The sequence below is a fragment of the Ursus maritimus genome, unplaced genomic scaffold, assembly GCF_017311325.1.
Source record: "Ursus maritimus isolate PB19 unplaced genomic scaffold, ASM1731132v1 scaffold_5, whole genome shotgun sequence".
Taxonomy (NCBI): Eukaryota; Metazoa; Chordata; class Mammalia; order Carnivora; family Ursidae; genus Ursus; species Ursus maritimus.
The window spans coordinates 52,543,049-52,564,224 of NW_024426663.1; the positions used below are offsets into that span (position 1 = coordinate 52,543,049).

Here is a 21,176-nt window from a genome sequence, read left to right on the forward strand (position 1 = left end):
CGTGCTTACGCAGCACGTAGGAGCGGAGGTGGGGCAGGCGGCCGGGCGGGCGGCGGAGGCGCGGGGCCTGGTCCCGCCGGCACCATGGCCAAGACCGTGGCTTATTTCTACGACCCCGACGTGGGCAATTTCCACTACGGTGAGGGAACAAGGTTGTACGCGAGGGTCTTCGGGACGCGGAGGTTTCGAGACGTGGGCTATAACTCCAGCGCCGGGAACTGACGAACTCTATTCTCCCACCCCAGGGGCAGGGCACCCTATGAAGCCCCATCGCTTGGCATTGACCCATAGTCTGGTCCTGCACTACGGTCTCTATAAGAAGATGATCGTGAGTCTCGCCTTCGCTGCTGGGTATTGAGGGTACGGGAGAGTTGTGTGGCCCTATGATCGGTGGGCTGACCTGAATGCACCAAGTGCGACCCACCCTTGGGGTGGGGGCAGGGTGGCTGGCAGGAGCCAGGAGCACCCGCCATATGCAGAGTGTTAGTGGGTGGATCCACCGACTTAATGAGAGTTACTTTTTCACCTGAGGTCGGCCACCCTTTGACCTCAGGTAGACCAACCTCTGGCCTATGGTTAGGGTGGAGTGGGATTGGTTTCAAGAGGGACGGTGTTTTCCTCCCCAGCATCTTAGGATGTGGGCAGTGCTGCGGCTTCAGGAGAGAGGGACTGGATCACTTTATCTGGATGTGAGGTGTTCGCACTGCAGTTCCCACCCTTTCTCTGCCACCTTTCTCCACCTGCAAGGAGCTAGAGCTCCAGGGAGGACTCTGCAGCCCTGTGTGCAAATGTCTATGTGTGTGTGGAAGAGAGCGGGAGATGTCCTGGGTATTTCCTTATCAACTTAGAATACCCCGCACAGGGTTCTACTTAATTGCTACCCAATCCTCCATCTCCCAGATACGCAGGCACATGGGGATAGACAGTCCCCAACTTGGAATTTATAGTTGTGATAGGCGATTATAACAGTTAAGCTCAGCCCTCATGTGTCACAAAGGGAATTGTCAACAATATGAATGAGTGTTGTCCCCTGTTTGTGCTGAGGCAAAGACAAGGGAATTAGTTATAGAAAAGACTGAGGTGATGTTAGTGCATGAATCTATGAATCCCTTGAAATTGTTTGCTGGTATGTACCTGTGTGCATCTTCTGGGGAGAGAAGCTTTTTGTTATTGCCCAATTTCTAAAGACGTGTGTGAACCCCCCAAAAGAGAATAAATCTCGGGCTTAGCACCTTGGCACCCCGGGGTTTTAATTAGATGGTTGTCATATATCCCATATTAATGAACTCTAAAATTAAGGATTCAGAGAAGAGAGAGGATGGAATCAAAGCTAGGGGGAGGAGATGAGTATGGAAAGATTAAAAAATAGGAGATCCAAGGAGCACGGTGAGTGGATAAGGCCTCAAGGTTGAGAAGGTGGGAAAAGTTGGGCTGGAAGTGGGAAGGAGAAGGCAGGTGCTCTGGTCTTTAGGAGACTTGATCGTTGTACCCCCTCTGACTAATCAGAGCCTTTCTTCACTGACTTTTACTTTATAGAATAACAAGGATTGGAAGGGTGAGGGGACTGCTGATGTGTGTGGATTTGGACAGTCCACAGGTCTGGGTTCAGCGTGGCCAGTCTCAGCCCAATGAATGGGACTAATCTCGCCTGGGTTCACCTTATGTTTCCATCCCAAGGTCTTCAAGCCGTACCAGGCCTCCCAGCATGACATGTGCCGCTTTCACTCTGAGGACTACATCGACTTCTTGCAGAGAGTCAGCCCCACCAATATGCAAGGCTTCACCAAGAGCCTTAATGCCTTCAACGTGGGTGATGACTGGTGAGGGGAGAACTGGATTTTTAATGCCAGCCATTTCAAGGACAACACTTGAGTGAGGTCTTGTGGCAGCAGTGGGAACATACGATGGGGGTCCTATTTGCCAGTGAATCATCATTTACTCATTTGTTTATTCAACAAATATTGGTCATTTGCTCTAGGCCCGGCCCTATGCTAAGTGCTGGCAGTGCAATGAGACATAACAACAAAATTTTAATATTACCGTTGTGCTAAGTCCTGTGAAGGAGAGGTATGTGGCTGACTGTGAGAGTGTATACCAGGAGAATTACCCATGTTGGGAGTGGGCTCGTCAATGGAGGCTAGAAGAAGTAATGGAAATTGAGGTGAGATCCGAAGAAAGAGTAGGAGATAATTAGATGAAAGGTGGGAGGTTAGGAGGTGAGGGCAGGAATGTTGTGGGAATTAGGGACAACATGTGCTGAGGGTCGGGGAGAGGTTGATATGTCACTCATTTGAGGAACAGAAAAAAGGTCATTCACTGAATATGAAAAGAAAAATGATCTGAGTGGAGGCTGAAGAGATGGGCAGGGCCTTTAAAAATTAAACAGCCTTATTATGAATCGGGGGTCTTATCCCTAGAATAGAGGGAAATTATTAGTGTTCTAAAAGCAAGAGAATGATTTACATTGAGAGAGGTTTACACTGAGCTTTGTCATATGAAGACGACTCAGAGTTAGGCCCTCTGGGGAAGGGAACAGATAACAAAGATAAGCCATTATCCTTGCTTACATTTTCATATATGTTCATGAAAATTTATTGATCCTAACAGCTGCCATTTACTCAATTTATTTTTAGACTTTGTTTTAGGAAAAATTCAGACATTTCTGAAAGAATAATACAGTGAATTCCCATATATCCATCACCACCTGTAACACTTAGGAGCAAATGGCCAGTCTTACTTCATCTACATCCCAGATTATTTTAGTTTAGTGGGGTTTTTTGTTTGTTTGTTTGTTTGTTTTTGTTTGTTTGTTTGTTTTTAGGAGGGGTGGGGCAAGCGAGCAGGGGTGGGGTGGTGGGGAGGGAGGGGGAGAGGGAGAAAAAGAGAATCTTAAGCAGGCTCCATGCCCATCTCAGAGCCCAATAGGGACCTAGGCAGACATAGGGCTTCACGCTGGGTGGATCTCACGACCCTGAGATCATGACCTGAGCCAAAATCAAGAGTCCAACACTTAACCAGCTGAGCCACCCAAGCACCCCTGCATCCCAGATTATTTTAAAGCAAATCTCAGATGTCACATTTTTATAATTGTAAATATTTTATTGTGTGTCTCTAAATGATGTTCTTAAAAACACATGCACACACACACATTGTCATTATCAGACTTAAAAAATTGACAGTAATTCCTTAATATCATCATACTTGCAGTCAGTATTCAGATTTCTCCAACTGCCTCTTAATTTTTTCTTTCTTGCAGTTGATATATTTAGGATCTAAACAAGGTCCATGCGTTGTATTTGGCTGATACGTCTCTTAAGGTTTTTAACTATTGGCTCCTTCTATACCTTGAATTTCTTCCTTTTTTTTTTTTTAAGATTTTATTTATTTGAGAGATGGAGAGTGAGTGGGTGAGAGAGAGAGTACAAGCGGAGGGAGGGGCAGAGGGAGAGGGAGAAGCAGACTCCCCACTGAGCAGGGTCCCCAATGTGGGGCTCGATCCTGGGACCCCAGGATCATGACCTGAGCCAAAGGCAGACATTTAACCAACAGAGCCATCCACGCGCCCCTCTACCTTAAATTTATTTCTTGAAGAAACCATGCTATTGGTCCTATAGAGTTTCCTACAACAGCTACTATTTATTGAGTGCTTACTCTGTTGTGCTGAGGTTTACTTGTACTTCCACTTCATTCTAATACCAGCAGTGAGATGTAATAGTCCTTTGCCTTAATTTAGGCATAAGGAAACCAAAATTTGTGGAGATTTAGGTAACTAACCTGAGTTACAAAACTGATCAGTGGAAGTGGCAGGATTCAGATCCAGAGCCCTGGTTTTTAAACAGTACACTGTTTCCCCGAAAGATCTTACCGATAGAAGGACTCCGAGCTGGAAGATAGAAGGCTGGCATTGAGCACCTTCCTAGGCTTATCCCCATACCCCTGCTTGCACAGGATGCCTTCCTGGAATGCCCTTTGTTCCTCATTCAGCCTCTTCAAGGCCTTCCTGGCCTTCACACCACCTTCAAGCTTCACACCACTAAGCCTTTCTTGACCACACCAGGCGCAGAGGTCTGTCCTGTACACACTGCACTAGTTATTTGGTGTTTAGTTGCATGCTGTCTTGGGAGATTTCTTGGTGTTTTATTATTGCTGCTACTGTTGTTTCTGAGCTCACTTTACAGGTGTGGGAATGCAGAGTCAGCCCTCAGGCCCCAGCTGGGGCTCTGTAACTGCTCTGTGCAGTTAGGGAATACTACCACTCAGCCCTTGGCACTGCATCAGTTGTGCTGTTAGACTTAAGCTACAGTCTTGCTTTTCTGTGTATTTCAGATGAGAATCAGGGATTTTCCCTTTTAATTAATTTCTGATTGTTTTCAAATTAATCTAACGTAAAAAGCCCAATTATACTACAAGGCTTTTAATGGAAAAAAAAAAAAAGCAGTCCTAGATCTGTGCCTCCCACTCATAAATCCCTCTCCCCAGGGGCAGCCACTTTCAGCTCCTTTAGCTATTTCTTCTGGTATTTATCTTTGGGTTTCAAAGCAATGATACTAATCTACTACTGTTACTAATAATCTGTAAAACTTAAGTAATGCCTGCTCTGTGTCAGGTACTGGGAAGCATGGTACTAGAAGATGGTAGCATGATTTAAGAGCCCAGATTCTAGAGCCAGACTACCTAGGTTCAAGCTTGACTTTTTTTTTTTTTTAAGATTTTATTTATTTGACAGAGAGAGAATGAGAGAGCACAAGCAGGGGGAGCAGCAGCAGAGGGAGAGGGTGAAGCAGGCTCCCTGCTGAGCAAGGAGCCTGATGTGGGACTCATTCCCAGGATCCTGGGATCATGACCTGAGCCGAAGGCAGATGCTTAACCGACTGAGCCACCCTGGTGCTCCAAAACTGTGTGACTCTTAAAGAATGTTATTGAACGTTGTGTTAAAATATGAAATGCATAAAAGAATCTTTAAAGAGAAACAAAGTTCATGTTTCCTCTCAAATTATTTCTTTTTCGACATGTATGCTTAAGTACCTAGAAGCTGCCTGCTTTTCTCTGCAGCCAGGATACAAACTCCCTGACAGAGTTAAATGCTTTTTTACTTCCCATCCAGTGCCTTACAGAGGGCTTGGTACACAGTCCAAAATATTTGTTGAATAAATTGGCAATTAACTTAGGTGTATAGGGGCCGGGAGAAGTTTATTGAAGAATGGAGGTTAGAGGGTTTGGAGTCAGGGGAGAAGTGTAGGAAGGTACCTCCCCAGAGGTAAAGTGTTCTGACTCGCTTCTCTTCCCTGCAGCCCAGTGTTTCCCGGGCTCTTTGAGTTCTGTTCCCGTTATACAGGCGCATCTCTGCAAGGAGCAACCCAGCTGAACAATAAGGTGACCATGGCCCTGAGTCCTGTTCTCCCTTTGCTGTGGGTCCTTCTAACTGAAGGCCTTAACCCTGACCCTGAGCTTCCAGCTTTGGGGGTGGGCAGGGAGGACTGTGAGTTGGGTGTTTGTTTTTCAGATCTGTGATATTGCCATTAACTGGGCTGGTGGTCTGCACCATGCCAAGAAGTTTGAGGTGAGTGAGGAGGTGATGGGGGAGACAACGACTGCCCTAGTGTAGGTGGTCAGGATGACACCAGGGGGCAGCTGGGTAGAGGGATCGTTACTGTCTTTGTAAGACCACTGTCTCACCATAGGCCTCTGGCTTCTGCTATGTCAATGACATTGTGATTGGCATCCTGGAGCTGCTCAAGTAAGTAGCCTGGGAGGAGATGGAGGGACTTATGAGGCCCGTGGCTGAGGAGGTATCTCACACTGTGCTGGCCCTGACCTGCTCCTCCACCCCCACTAGCTTCTCCACAGTTCTTCCTGCTTTAGTCAGACTACCTCTTCCGTGCTCTGCTGCACACTCCCTGCTGCGTGCTCCCATTTCAGTCTTCTTTGCACATCCCTCTCCTGTCCCTGCCTCCAGGCTGGAGTCCCAGGGTTGCCTGTAGGGAACTGCTGGTATTAGGTTTCAGATGACCTGGGCTCAAGTAGACCCATAATTCCAAACCTTGTTTTGGGGGAGTAGGTTGGGGGTTTTCGTGCTGGGGTTCCCCTCTACCTCAGACCCTGGCTTGGCTCTCATCACAGGTACCACCCTCGGGTGCTCTACATTGATATCGACATCCACCATGGTGATGGAGTTCAGGAAGCCTTCTACCTCACTGACCGGGTGATGACAGTCTCCTTCCACAAATATGGAAACTACTTCTTTCCTGGCACAGGTATGGGAATAGGGATAATCATTCTCTTCATACCCTCAGCTCTTTACTGTGACAGCGTCCTGCTCAGCCTTCAGATCTTGGCTCAGGAGGCTTCTTCTCAGAGAGGTCTGTCCTGACCACCACAGTTAAAGTCATCCCTCCTTCCCCATTACTCTGTCATGTCACTGTGCTTGCTTCTGTCAGAGCACTCACTGTTCTTTGTATTTATTGCGGTGTTTCGTTTGTTTATTGTCTCCCTCATCATGTCCGTCCCCCCCCCCCCAAGGAATATAAGCTTGGTGGGATTTCATTCATTTCATTAGTTCTCTCTGTTGCTATATCCCCAGTGCCTAGTGCACAGGTTGGCTCATAGTAAGCCCTCAAAAATTATTTGTTGAATGAATGCAAGCCACAAGAGACTAAGTGTCTCTAGGGAGTGTGTGGTGGAGGCACATAGATGTAGTGAGAGACCCTCAGTGTACGGATTGAAGTTGCAGCAGCTGGGTTGTGGGTGCCCCCTGTGTATAGCTCCTACCCCCCTGTGCTCCGTTTGCCTATAGGGGATATGTATGAAGTTGGAGCAGAGAGTGGCCGCTACTACTGTCTCAATGTGCCCTTGCGGGATGGCATCGATGACCAGAGTAAGTATTGAGGTCATTTCCCTGCTTACTAGGCCGCTTCTTCCTCTCCTTGAATTAACCTCTTCTGCCTGGTATTGTCTACTGTTGGGCCAGGTGTCCTTAAGGATGAATGGCCTTCAGAGGGACCATGAACCCCCCGGAAATTGTATGCAACATATTATGTGTATGTGCATTTTTCTGGGAAAAGGGCTATTAGCTTTCATCAGTCACTCCACGTGGTCTGGGACCCCATCCAGAAGTTCAGAACCAATGATTTGGTTCTTTGGGTTGCCCCTTTTCCTGGGCTACATGCTCTCTCAATCCCTTCTTTCCTTTTGTTCCCTGTCTCCCCATCCCCTTGGGGTGCCAGGTGCCCATCTTTGGCCCTCTCCCAGGTTACAAGCACCTTTTCCAGCCGGTTATCAACCAGGTGGTGGACTTCTACCAACCCACATGCATTGTGCTCCAGGTAATACTGCCAATGCCTCCTCAAGAGGGCTCTGCCTGGGCTTAGGGGAAGAGAGCAGGGAGGAGGATAGCCCCTGCATTTGTCAGGGAATGGAAGTGAAGGACATCTGGGGCGTTCTGATCAGTTATCTCACCGCAGCTGCCTGGGGTTTTGCTTTTTGCAGTGTGGAGCTGACTCCCTGGGATGTGATCGTTTGGGCTGCTTCAACCTCAGCATTCGAGGACATGGGTGAGACCTGCTCTCCTCTGCCCCCAGGTTTTCAAGTGGCTTTGGGCCTCAATTCATGCAGGGGGCTAGTTGGGGAATGGGCCATAGGAAGAATAGAGAGCCACTCCCAAGGAGTGAGAAGGGCCCATGCAGAGGCACTGAGACAGGGAAGAGCAGGTGTAGCCAGCCAGGAGATGAAGTCAAAGTGGTGAGGTAAGAACATAGGGAGCAAGCAAGGAGGTGGTTTGACATGAGACCTAAGAAGTTGGCAGTGGTGAGGTCGTGCAGAGCCATTAGACCCTGGTGAGAAGTCTGGATTGTATTTCAAATATGATGGGAAACTGCTGGAAGATTGGGAAGTAACATGGTCCAGTTGATGTTTTAAAGCGACTGCTCTGACTGCTGAATGGAGGAAGGTTTGGGGTGGGGGTGGGGACAGGAGTGGAAGTGGGAAGGCCAGTTAGGAAGCTATCGGTGTTGTCCAGACGGCAGGTGTGGTGCCTCAGCTTAGGTGGAGGAGATGGCCAATGAGAAGTAGGTGATTGGAGTTGTGCTGTGGAGGCTGGAACTGACAGCACTTGCTGCTGCTTTGATGAAAATAGTTGATTAATAGATGAGGTGCCAGGATGGGTGTTGAACCAGAGAGAGGTGGGAATGCCCTTTATGTTTCAATTTTTACTGAGACACAGCATATAGACAATAAAGTACACATATCTCAGGGGTATAACTCAGTGAATTTCACCACCTAGATCAAGGTATGGAACCTTTTCTAGTTCCCTTGTGCCCTTTCCAGGCAATACCTAGAGACGAATACTTTGGTGTTTGATTACTTCCTCCAGCCATTCCTCTGGTTCCTTTTAACAGGGAATGCGTCGAATATGTCAAGAGCTTCAATATCCCTCTACTGGTGCTAGGTGGTGGTGGCTATACTGTCCGAAATGTTGCGCGATGCTGGTGAGCATGCTCCCTGATTTTCCTTTTCCCTCTTATCCAGTGTGAATTGGTGAGGTGGGGGCTCCCTGAGAGATGGCCTTAAGCCCACTTGCTCAGCCTAGCCCATTCCGCCGTTTGGTTTCAGGACATATGAAACATCACTGCTGGTAGAAGAAGCCATCAGTGAGGAGCTTCCCTATAGCGGTAAGGCCCACTCCCTGATACTGTCACAGCAGGAGGCATTCTCAGAAGACCCCAGGGTGGCCTGATTTGAAGGCAGATGGGAATTAAAAAAAAATTTTTTTTTATTACAGATGGGAAATTTGGCACTCTAGGAGCTCTGCAGACTAAATCGCTGAGTTCAGAGCAGGGAAAAGATTAGACAGCTATTATGCAGGGGTTTTGGATGGGAAGGAAATAGGTGGGAAATCTTGGGACCTGCCTGTCTCTGTCTGACCCATGCCTTCTCTTCTAATCTCCCTTTCCCCACTTAGAATACTTCGAGTACTTTGCCCCAGACTTCACGCTCCATCCAGATGTCAGCACCCGCATCGAGAATCAGAACTCACGCCAGGTCGGCAGCTTGGAGAAGTTGAACGCAAGGGTGGGGAGGGCCTAGGGGATGTTCAGGATGTGGGAAATTAGAGAAATCAGAGGGAAAAAGTTCTCAGCTATCACTCTCACTGTTATCAGCTAGGAGGCAGCCCAGGTTAAAGTAGAGGGAGGCAGTCAGGGTTGGGAGGGACAGTTGTCAGGTAGGGGGATTAGAACGAGGAGTAGGGGTGGAAGGCAGCTAGAAGGGTGGATGCTCTGGGAATTACTCGCTCTGTATTCCAAATCCCCAACCAGTATTTGGACCAGATCCGCCAGACAATCTTTGAAAACCTGAAGATGCTGAACCATGCACCCAGTGTCCAGATTCATGATGTGCCTGCAGACCTCCTGACCTACGACAGGACCGATGAGGCTGATGCAGAGGAGAGGGGTCCTGAGGAGAACTATAGCAGGTCTGGGGCAGCGACTTGAGAGCAGGGGCTTCCAGCAGGCTTGTCGGGGAAGTTAAGAGGGAAAAAGTAAATTGGAAGGCATTAGCTTAATTGTCCCTGGCTTACTTCCTTTGGTATGTCTTCTCTTTGGTCTGTTGTAATTCCCTACTCTTTCTGTATGTGTGTGTGTGCCATCAATAAGTAACATATTTATTGTCAAAATTTTGAACAGCACCTAAATATGTTAAGCTTGCATTCACACAATCCCAGACCAGTTCCACAAAGTAACCACTGTTAATAGTTTGACTTTATATCTTTTCAAATAGACTTTTTAAGATAGGTTTTAAGTATGCTATTGAGCATACATATATGAACATAAATGCACATACACACTCATTCGTAAGAGTTTGTGCGTCTTTTTTTTTAAATGCAAGTTGGATCATTTCTATACAGGTTGCTCTACAATTTACAACTGGTTCTTTTTTTTTTTTTTTAACAAAACAGTGTATCTTTCCATGTGATTATATATAGATCTGCCTCATTATTTTATCAGCTGTATAATATTCCATTGTGTGGATGTAGCATAATTTAACCAAGTACGATTGATGGCGTTTATAGTTCCCATTTCTTCACCATTACAAAGAATGTGGCCCTGAACCCCCTTCCATATATATATATGTCTTTGCATGCTTGTTTGAGTGGGTTAGTTTCCCAGAATTGTTTCTGCTTAGGTCAAAAGATGCGTGCACTAAAATTTTTTGTATCTGCTGCCAGATTGCCTTCCAAACAATCTGTAACAGTTTATAATCTTTCCAGCATTTTACTTGCTCCTTCCAGGTTCAGAGCTGTGCAGGTCATTGCTCACATACTGCCCGCTAAGGCCCTTTGATTTCTTTCCTCTGTTCACTTTTTCAGATATAATAATTACATTATGGTTATTTTTTTTTTAATCTTTGTTTTTCTGAGACACATACTAAAATATTTACAGATGCATTGAATTAGGAAAAAAAGAGATTAGGATAGAAGTGTTTTGTCTTTTTTTTTTTTTTTTTAATCCCAGAATAGGCTTTTCTGAAAAATGAAGGGAAAAGACAGCAGAACACAGAAGTGGAGAAACAGATGCACTTAATGGAAAACAGATATCCTTACGTGGCTGAGGGATAACCACAGCTGGACACTTGCACCTCCCACGCAGTGTTAGAGGTTTGAGCTGACTCTGCTGCAGAGTCAGATGGTCTCCGCAGACCCTTCCAGAATCTGCTTCTCTGTATTAGTCCACATCTCTCCTTTAGACCTGAACTTTACTGCTTGGACCTTCAGGACCAGTCCATTCCTTCTCCTCCATGAACACCCCCTGAGTCCCATTCCTGGTCGAGGAAGTATCTGAGCATCTGGTCTAAGGACTCCTTTTTAACATCTCATCTCCTTGTCAACTTCTCCAGATCTCTGAAGCTTAACTTCTAGAAATTGATTTTCTTAAAAACCTGTTTTAAGTTACTCCTTTTGGCAAAGTTTGGCTTCTTCTTCTGGTTCTAGGCTGGTAATTGGGCCTAGTGTCTGTACAATACCACCCCCTCTCAACAGCCAGCAGAAGCCTCAGGCCTCTTCCTGCCCTAAGCTCTCCCTCACTGTCAGACCACCCACCAAGTTCCTGTTCTTTGATGCCTATAGCTCCAACTTGCATATCATTTGCAGAGCAATAATAATAGGAGTTACAACTCTTTGTGGGTTTGCTAAAACCAGATTCAATACTAAATGCTTTATATTAAAATGTACGTATCATCATGTCATCATTCTGCTGTCTTCAGACAACTCTGAGAGGTGGCTGTTGACCTTAAATTACCAGAGGAAGAATCTAAGGCTCAGAGAAGTTAAGTAACTTGCCAGAGATCATATGGCTAGTTAAATATCAGGGCTGAGAGTCAAATCTGAGTCTCTAACTCCACACCTCCACACCTTAGGCACTGAGAGGTAACTGAGACATTGCTTACCAGGCAGATAGGGCCTTTCCTGACTTTGTTCCCCAGCTTCTCTTTGATGACTTTCTCCCTTCTTTCTTAGTTATTAGATGTGGGCATGGGAATTGAGTTTTCAGTTTTGTGTTCTCCCAGAGAAGTTTTCCAAAAAGAAAACAGTATTGAGTACTTACTGGGCCCTGTGTTTCTTTTACATCCCTTGACTCACTCCCCCACTTACAACTCTCTTTTCCTTTGCTCTTAGAACAAAACCCCATTCTCTGACATGGCTTTAAAAGGTGTGCTGGTGCTTACTTACGTCCATAGTCTCATCTGTAACTACTCCCCTCCCTGCACGCTGCTCCTTGCCATCCTGGCCTCTGTGCTCTTGCTGGAATTCATCAGTCTCCGTCCACCTGATAACTCTGTATTTGGCTTTCTTGCAGCTTGGAACGGGCTTCCTGAGATCTCTGCCTGGCCAGCCCCTTCTCAGACTTGAAGTTTTACCTTCCTAGAACAGCTGTCTCTAATAATTCTGCCTGAAATTTACCCTTTTCCTCCCTTCACTCTCGGTCACTTCTCTTTATTTCATTGTGTCAGAGCACTTTCCACCATGGAAAATTATCTTTATTTATTTACTTTTTTTTTTTTTTTAAGATTTTATTTATTTATTCAACAGAGACAGAGACAGCCAGCGAGAGAGGGAACACAAGCAGGGGGGGTGGGAGAAGAAGAAGCAGGCTCATAGCGGAGGAGCCTGATGTGGGGCTTGATCCCATAACGCCAGGATCACGCCCTGAGCCGAAGGCAGACGCTTAACCGTTGTGCCACCCAGGCGCCCCTATTTATTTACTTTGTTAGTTGTTGTCAGTCTTTTTATTTGGTAAGTTTTTTGAGGATAGGCAGAAATTTTATCCAGCTTACTCTGTACCGTATCGCTTATGATGGTGGGTGGCACAGAGGGTCTCTCCATGAATGTTGATTGACTGCATGAATGGATGGGATGGATAGCGACCAGTATCTGCCAACAGGTGAGGAGTGGTTCCTCGACAAAAGGGGCCTAAGAAGTGGTTCCAGAGAGGGTAGCTGTGTGGAAAAAGATGAGAACTTGGAGAATAGGACCCTGATTTGTCTCCCTTGCTTTGCAGGCCAGAGGCACCCAACGAGTTCTATGATGGAGACCATGACAATGACAAGGAAAGCGACGTGGAGATTTAAGAGCAGCTAGGCTTGCTCTGTCCCAAGGAATTCCTTTTTACCTCTTGTTTGGGCGGGAGGGAAGAGGTGTGACGCCCCTAGCCCTGGACAGTCAACTTCCTGGGCTTTTACCAATGCTGGAAGAGGGTTTGGAGACCACATCTGGTTTTTGAACCAACTAGCCCCTTTCCTCCTCTTCCCAAGGCCTGACAATGGTACTTACTAGGGATTGGACGGGGACAAGGATAATGTCCTCTAGGGCATCTTGAGCAGTGGGCCCTAGAGGCTGGTCCCAGCCACTTTGGCCCCCTTACTCCTTCCCTGCTTCCATCCAACCCAGAGACTTTTAGGGATGAAGGTGTAGACAGGGCTGATGTTGCCTCTGACTTTCTCCTTTCCCGGGTTCTCCTACTGCAGTCCTTGTTTCCAGTGCAGGTGAAGAGTGAGGGATTTTAGGGGGCTCTGGCTCCCTAACACCTTAAGCCCAGATGATGGGAAGTACAGTTTTGAGTCCGGGGAGGATGTAAAAAATGTTCTGTTCTAACTTTTGGCTTTATGTCCATTTTACCACTGTTTTTATCCAATAAACCAAGTTGGTATTTTTTGTACCTTTTGCCTTCCTGGGAATATTCTTAATTCTTGCTAGCTGACTGTATATGAAGGGAGAAGGAAGGAGGGTGATGTATATAATAAAAATCATAGTTAACATTCATTCAGCACTTATGTTAGGCCCTGTGTATGCATTCTACATGGATTGTGTTACTTGTATATAAGGAGTTAATAGAGCATTCTAGTTACCATTTACACAAACCTGGGCAGATTACTGGCTTAAGAGAGGGAGTAGAAGATGAGTTAGGTTTTTGAAACTGGGTGCTTGAAATGGTGTGATTCTAGTTGGTGAAGGTACACTGGGATAAAACATGTCAAGTGCTTAGCACAGTATCCGACATAAGTAGTTGCTCATTATCTTAATGTCTACGTGAAGAGTGGTGGTAGATACTATAGTAGCCACAAATGTGGACCTGCTCCTGGAGCAGTCTACAATCCGGTAAGGAGTGAGATAAATGTTAAGCAGAGGTAGACAGTGGTATGAGAAGGAAGAGTGATAGATGGATTACTCCTTTCATGCTTTGATCCTGTCTGTCAGTACTCTAGCTTAGAAAGTAAGTAGTTTTTGAACTGTTTTGGACAAACTGAGTTTGAAGTGTGGGCTGGACAGTTCTTTGCAACTTTCCACCAGGCAATTAGAAAGTGGAACGCAAGAGATGAAGGCCAGCTTTATTGGCCAGCCAGCACTGGAGAGTCCCTGTAATATCCCAGGCCCTAGACTGAGCACTGGGGTCTCAGCGATGTTGACCCACTGACTCTGCCCTCGAGGAACATATATTTGAAATCGTTTTCCAGCTGTGGGTAAGATAATTAAGTCCATACTTTGAGGGCCTACTGGGTGCCATGTGACTTTCAAAGAGGAACAGATGTAGCTGGGAGAATGGATGAAATTATTGAGGAAGAAATCAAGCTGGTCAAACAAAGAACACTCTTGGAGAACACCTGCTCTTTTCACTTAGGTTTGGTTTATGTTAGTAGAAAATCCTGGTCCAACAGGACTTCCCAGACTAAACTAGGTTTAAATTTTTTTTACCATTTATATGTCCTGGGGCAAGTCACTTTAACTCTCAGAAGTCCAGATTTTCTATCTGTAAAATGGTGAGAGTGGAATCTATCACATGACAGTGTGAGGATTCAGTGAGGAAAAACAGAGTTTTACTTAGTGCCCAGCTTAGAGCAAGTGCATGGTAAAATGGTAATTATTATTACCGTGTAGTTTTGTGTTGGCAATAAATCGTTTTTCAGATTAAAAAACACAACTAGAAAATAGCAGACCTACGATTCCAAAGTAGGTAATGTAACTCCAGGGCTAGTTGATTTCCAGTCTAGCACCCACTCTGGACCAAGCTCTGTTTTTGGCACATAGCTTTCAATAAATGATAGCTGTTGCTTTTAAATTTTTCCATGTGCTCCACTGATAGTGCACACATAAAAACTATTATCCTTGAAAGACCGGCACTGGATTTTCGGCCAAGATGACACTCTCTCTAGATGGCTCTCTCTCTTATCTGATTTTTGGTTCAGAAGTATCCTGCTCTAGGGTGTGAGAGGGTCAGGGCTTTACAGCCACGTGGGCACTGCGTGGGAGCGGGGAGGCCTGCCCCGCGCAGACCGCCAGGTGGCGCCATTCCGGGTTGAGGCCGCACAGTTGCACCGCCCACACACCACCCCCCCCCCACGTGGGTCCGAATGGTTAGGCCCGCCGGGCAGGTAGCTTGCTTCCGCGGCTTTCCTCCACCCCCTCCCTTCCCCCATTGGTAGGAGCTGCGGGTCCGGGCGGAAGTGGGGCAGGCGGGCGGGAGCGAGGCGTCGCCGTTGTATATTCATGAGGCGCGCGCAGCCCGGCATACTAATGAGGCGGGGCGCGGCGGCGGGCTGAGGAGCTGCTGGGCGGCGGCGGCGGCAGCGGCGGCGGGTCGGGAGGTGCCGGGTGGGAGCGGTGTAGGCGCGGGGTCATTTGCTAGCGCTAACCTGGACATGGAGCCGCTCGGCGGGGGCCAGGGTCCCGGCCGCGGGACCCGGGACAAGAAGAAGGGCCGGAGCCCCGACGAGCTGCCTGCGGCGGGCGGCGACGGCGGCAAATCCAAGAAATTTGTGAGTGTCCCTCCCACCCGGTTCCCTCAGCCTGGCCCCTTAACCGCCCTCCGGTCCAGAGAGACCCCCACAGCCGGGCCCAGGGGTGTACGCTCGTCACTAGGGAGCCGCCCCCGCTCCTCTCTTTCTCGGTTTGCTGGGTCCCGGGCTCCACAGTCCGACATCCTACCTCTCCGGGACCTCGGGAAACCCCGGAGTCCTACCCGGCTCTCGCCCCGGCAGCCTCGGGGCTTTCTTCACACCTCCCCCCCCCCCCTCCCGCCAGCTAGCTGTGCCCTCCGCCCCCATAGTCCGGCGGGTCTTAGCCCCATCCCTTCCCTCTCAGCCTCACTTCCTTTCTTCTTCTCTGTTACCCGCACACGCCTTCTCGGTCTTGTTCTCTGTGCTTTTTCTGGGTCCATTTTCCCTATTACTCTTAAGCCTCCCCCACTTTTTTTTTGGTATCCTCTTATTTGCTTCTCCTAAAGGTCACTTCCTTCTCAAGATTGATCCCTTTCACCTGCTAACTTTCCTCCCTCCTAGCCCCAGCTCTGGGCCCTCAGCCCGGTGTCACCTGATAATCCTTCCCCTCTGGAATGTTACCTGACTTGGGCCCTACCTTCCCTCCTCCCTCGCATGTTTGTCCTTGTGATTGCAGGAATGGGTTCCTGCCCAGGTCCTATGGTCATCGGGCATGACGTTAATTTGCTTCCCCGTATTCCTCCGTCCAGAGAACCTGTCTCTTTGCCCTGTTGCTTATCACTTTTCAGGGGGTTAGAACTTCTCATAATGATGCCCCTCTTGACCTAGGGTGGTGATTTAAATCTCCCCCGTAGGAAGGAAGTTAGGCTGCAAGTCCAAGAAGTTTCTTCGTAATTGAATTGCTTTTTATATGTTTCCTATGATAACCATCCTTGCTCCTCTGCCACCCTCTGTGTGACAGGCTAGTGACATTCCTTTCCTGACCTGTAGAAGAGTATAGCTTTCCTCAGGTGCTAGTGACTTCCAATCCGAGTCTGAAGGAATACTGATATTCATGTAACGCTATCATACTTCATTACCTTTGCCTGCACTAAATCTTTTTTACTCCTTTCTCCAGGAAGCTGTTTGCTTTTTACTGTAAAAGCTTTGAAAGATATGGGGTACTATCCAAGAGAGGGAGTCTTGGATCTTAGTAATCATTTGCTAGTTGTAAATGTAGTTATTTAGTCTTGTCTTCCAGGTAATTTTGCCCCCACCCCAGTATCTCTTTGTACTAACCAACTGGATTCTGACTCTTACCCTTTCTCTTTTCTCTTATCCCCAACCTTTAGTATTCTGACCCAACTCCACAAGTTTGGGAAGAAAACTGATAAAGGAAACAGGAAAAAAATGTTGCTTTGGGACCTAGAGGATTGAGATGTGGAGAGTACTAAGCAGAATTAAAATAGTGACTCATCTCTTCCTACCTATTTCTAGCAAGGCAGGTGCTTCTGGACTGTCCTTTCCAGTGACTTATGGGCTGTCAGTAACTGCCTGTTTTTCATCTGGTGAACATCTTTTTTTCCAGAAATGTTGGGTTAATGGTAGTAATGACCCTCCCCTGTGGTGATGAAAGCAACATTTCCTTATGTTTCTTTAGGATAGGAATTGACACTCAGCTTTTCTTCTAAGACTTAAGTTCTAGGGCCCGTATTCCTTTTTTATTTCTGTATATATATCTGTTATTTTTGTTTTGCTGTTGTTTCCATGGGTACTGTTTGACCTTCCTTACCCGAATTCCAGTTATTCCTGCTAATATGTAGTGAACTCTGTGACTTGTGTATGTTTTTCAAGTCCTTAAATAGAATTTTATTTGTGCTTTTGTTTTATCTAACACTTGTGTGTTTCACAAGTGAAATTGGGGAAATCTAAGTGCATGGTGCTGAAAGTTGAGATACGTGAGGAAACTTAACTTCTTTTCACCTGTGTTTTGGAATGTCCGTGGGGTCTTGTATATGCTGAGTGGATTTGGCTCAGTTTTTGGTATTTGCTTTACAGAGGGTGGAGCCGTACCAAGTTCTCTTTTTCTTTCTGAGGTGTTGTTTTTAACTCTTAACCTGCTGAATTGTTTAAAAAAAAAAATACGGAGCACAGGTAGTGAGGAGAATTGCATTCAGAGCTAGGGGATTGGAAAGTTTCCAGAAAAGTAGTGCTACTTAACCCCTTTCTTGCCAGCTGTAACTCACCTCAAGGCATTCGGGATTTTCTCTTTCTCCTTTTTATGAGAAGTCTGTGGCAATGAGAGACTAGGAGGAGCATTGCAATACACTTCTCTTTGTATCTGTATGTATATGTGGGTGGGTGGAGGGGGAGAGATTGATTGCTGGTGTGCTTTTGTTACCCATGGCTTAGTTTTTTGAACTATAGGCTAAAAAAGCAAATTTAGAGGTGTTTTGCCTGTTCCACCTTTGCTAGAGTGTGTGTCCTCTGGAGTTCCATTAAGAATGTACTTTATAAAACTGCACTGGTTTGGACCTTGTGTGCTAAAGGTTATTTGTTTGCTTCTGAGGAGTTTCTTATTGCTTCTGCTGCTACGTACCTTTCCAAGCTTATGCAGGTTCTAAGTATAGATCAACTGAATGGAACACAGAGCTCACATATTGCCGAAGACGGTAATACGGTCTTACTCTCTGACACATCTTGGGTGGAAAGCACATGGAGTCAAAGTTTAAAAAGTGGTTGGGAATCACCTTTTAAAAACATTTGATTGTTAGAGATGCTGATGTGTGTGGCTCAAGCTGGGCTGCCTGGTATTCCCCCTTGATTTTTCAGGAGTCTTTCTCCTCCTGGGCCATAAGCATATCCCTTCTCCAGCATTGTTGCACTTCCTTTCACAGGTCCTTAGGGTGAAAGAAAATAAAAATTTGAAACGAACAAAATGTATTCGGATTTTTCAGCAGCGATGAATGTGGGTGTCAAATAGACTGCTGGCTGAAATATGTGTAAAGGTAGTAATTACAACCAGGGTGTTGGGAGGCTGCAGAGTATTCCTGCATTTTATAAACCACATGCCTTATACAATCAAGAAGTGGATGAGTTCTAAGAAAGGATATTGCTTCCTGATTCAGCTAGGGACATAACTTTGTAAAACATGAGTTTTAGCTTGGGAGTAGAGAGAATAGAAGATACATGATTTTAAAAATCTTGTTTAATTTTGGAGGTATATATTGAATTTTTCACCAAGTGGTAGTTTTCATGCCCTTCTAAAAGCAGAGTGATGGTGAAAGTATAAATGTTTGGTTGTAGACCCCTGTCCATCCAAAAGAGCAGCCAAAGGTAAAGGATGTTAGGCAGAATTTTAAAGAGATATTAGGGAAGGTGGAGAATATGAAAGAAGGGGAGTTGTTCATGCATTTATCCGCTTCTGTCCTCTTAAAGACATTAACTTTAATCCAAAAGGTTCCAGAAAACCCAGGAATATACAGAGAACTTTATACAAGTTATGTGGGGTTTTTTTGTTTTTGGGGTTTTTTTGAAGATGATAAACACAGGGATTACTTAGTTTAGAGAGAGGGGAGCCTGCAGGAATGTTTTTGAGGTTTGCAGTGGCAGAATGATTACCTTAAAAATTGCTGCCCTTTTTCCCCCGCCTTGTCTTTAAAGAAGTAGCACAAGGATCCACTTGATCATGTTACATTTACTTGTCTCAAAGGAAATCCTCCCTCACAAAAGGTCATATACTGAGGGAATGCCTCAGAATTAAAATCTCTGCCTTGGGAGAGTTGATAAACATTGGGATACTTTTATTTTAAAAGACCTGAAAATTTTATGATTAGGAATTATCATTATTATAAAACCTGAGAAAATAATAAGTGAGAAGTGGTTTAAGTTTGTTATTTGGCATGGGTCAGAATAGGCTAGTTTTATTTCCCGTATAATAGAATAACATTTTGCTATCCATGGGGCCCTCTGTATTTTATAAATGGATTGCCAAGTTATTCCTGGACAGTGTTACATTTTCAGTGAAATATAATGGAGGTTTAAAAGATAAGGTTGTATCACATATGATTTAGAAGAACAAGTTAAAATGTTTATTAAGAAATAGTAGGCATTATAAAGAAAAAAAAAGGTTTGTATATGCAGATGGTGTTTTCTCCCATTTTATGTCTCAGTTGAAGTCATTAATGACTACAGAAAGCATTTCTGTTTGAAACGAGCCATGTATTACTTACCTGTTTTTCTTTATTATGTAGAGCTTCCTTGTTCACTCTTGTTTGAAAGCAGTAGGAAAAAAATTCACCTCTTACTAATGAGCAAAGCAACATTTGGTGTTTGCCCCTACTTAGGGTTAGATGAGACAAAGTCAACCCTCTGCCCTTGCCCAGCTACTATCATCCCCTCTGTCTTTGTTTTTATTCCCTATCTGCTTCTCTGACGGCTGGTCCCAGTCCCATCAGCAGCTAGGCCTTTGAGGAATCAGGAATGGTAAAAGCTGTTGATACTAAAATTTCTTAAAGCTTCAAAGCTAAAATGGAAAATTAAAGAATGTTTAAACACTGGGAATGTATTTTACCTTCTTTTCCACCCCTCTTTTACTCTTTCTTTCTTTCTTTTGGCAAACATTTTATTAGAGAAATTATTTTTAATAAAGTAAAAGAAATACTGAAGGAAAAGAAGTATTAGGACCAGTCTTTTTATGAATTTTACCACTGATTACAGGATAACTGGGTGTATCATTGTTCTTTCCACTTTGAGAGTCTTCCATTCATTATTAAAGCTTGCTGTGAATGGTAGCCTTAAAATTTTAGTGTTGGAAGGGACTTTAAATGTCATCAAGCCCAAACACCCACTCAGTGCAGCACTCTCTTCTTACATTTAGAGTTTGGAAACATCAGGGGGCTATAGGGTGGATATTGGATAAATGAATTGAGGAGGAGAAGCAGAAATTTTGGATTCTACATTTCCTTTAGTAAATTTCAGGATCTTGGAATAGCTAGAGTAGTAGAGATTATATAAGAGGAACGGATACACTAGAAGCTATGTGACTGAGAGGGAAAAGATTGAAGAAACTGGCTCTGTGTTGCTTGGCTCACTGACAATCAAAGAGTTTCGGTTTGTCCTATAAATATTTGCTTAATTTTTTTTCCTCCAAGAAGGGGGATGGAACAGATAAGGGGAGACCAAAGAAAGTAAGCATAACGGAACTGAATTAAGAGGAATACGTGGCATTCTTATGTGGAAGGGGTTTTTTTGTTTAGTTTAGTTTTGTTTTTTTGAGAGAGAGAAAGAGTGAGAGGGATCACCAGTATGTGGGGAGGGAGGGACAGAGGAAGAGGGAGAGAGAGAACTTTAAGCAGGCTCCATGACCAGCATGGATTGATTTCACGACCCTGAGATCATGACCTGAACCAAAATCAGGAGTTGGACGCTTAACCAACTGAGACACCCAGGTGTCCCTGTGGAAGTGTTCTTATATGGAAGATGGGAGATTCCATCCATGGTGGTGGTTATAAGTGGTCCTTAGGTGATAGTGACTTTGGCATTTTGTTAAGATAGCAGATAAGGGTGGAGTTTATGGTGTCCTGGATTTTTCTGGATTTCTTTTTTTTTTTAAATTAACATATAATGTATTATTTGTTTGAGGGCTACAGGTCTGTGATTCATCAGTCTTACACAATACAGGGTGCCTACCACAACACTTTTTTTTTTTTTAAGGAATTTCTATTAAGCCATGCAAAGGCCTGGATGAATTTTAATTTTTCTTATTTTTTTAAAAAGATTTTATTTAAGATAGAGTGACAGCGAGAGGCAGAGAGAGAGGGAGAAGTAGGCTCTCCACTGAGCAGGGATCCCGATGTGGGGCTGGATCCCAGGACCCTGGGATCATGGGCTGAGCTGAAGGCGGACGCTTTACTGACTGAGCCACCCAGGCG

General features: G+C 45.4%; 2 protein-coding genes across 4 annotated transcripts in view; both read left to right on the forward strand.

The window, feature by feature from the left end:
- The first annotated feature begins 8 nt into the window (after positions 1–8).
- HDAC3 (histone deacetylase 3) lies at positions 9–13,208 on the forward strand. Of its 2 annotated transcripts, XM_008691471.2 has the most exons (15): positions 9–139; positions 246–328; positions 1,678–1,820; positions 5,292–5,373; positions 5,504–5,560; positions 5,682–5,737; positions 6,121–6,254; positions 6,794–6,874; positions 7,249–7,322; positions 7,486–7,550; positions 8,394–8,483; positions 8,608–8,666; positions 8,957–9,036; positions 9,312–9,469; positions 12,552–13,208. In XM_008691471.2, exons 1-15 carry the CDS (start codon positions 85–87, stop codon positions 12,619–12,621), a joined length of 1,287 nt encoding a protein of 428 aa, XP_008689693.1. In that variant the 5' UTR covers positions 9–84; the 3' UTR covers positions 12,622–13,208. The 2 variants fall into 2 exon arrangements, with proteins under 2 accessions (XP_008689693.1, XP_008689694.1); XM_008691472.2 differs by lacking the exon at positions 9–139 and having other exon boundaries at positions 248–360.
- A 1,870-nt stretch (positions 13,209–15,078) lies between these two features.
- The window catches only part of DIAPH1 (diaphanous related formin 1), a 91,893-nt gene continuing 85,795 nt past the window's right edge, over positions 15,079–21,176 (forward strand). For both annotated transcript variants that reach the window (XM_040622307.1, XM_040622308.1), the window contains exon 1: positions 15,079–15,303. In XM_040622307.1, the coding sequence (XP_040478241.1) occupies positions 15,187–15,303 (117 nt within the window). In that variant the 5' untranslated portion in view covers positions 15,079–15,186. The remainder of the gene's footprint in view (positions 15,304–21,176) is intronic.

What these genes read in the sequence shown, in the direction of transcription:
- HDAC3 (XM_008691471.2), top strand. Translation starts at nt 85, where the DNA reads ATGGCCAAGACCGTGGCTTATTTCTACGACCCCGACGTGGGCAATTTC. An exon ending in GGCATCCTGGAGCTGCTCAA is followed by an intron (nt 5,738 to 6,120) that starts GTAAGTAGCCTG and finishes CTCTCATCACAG; the next exon opens with GTACCACCCTCGGGTGCTCT. An exon ending in TGAGGAGCTTCCCTATAGCG is followed by an intron (nt 8,667 to 8,956) that starts GTAAGGCCCACT and finishes TTCCCCACTTAG; the next exon opens with AATACTTCGAGTACTTTGCC.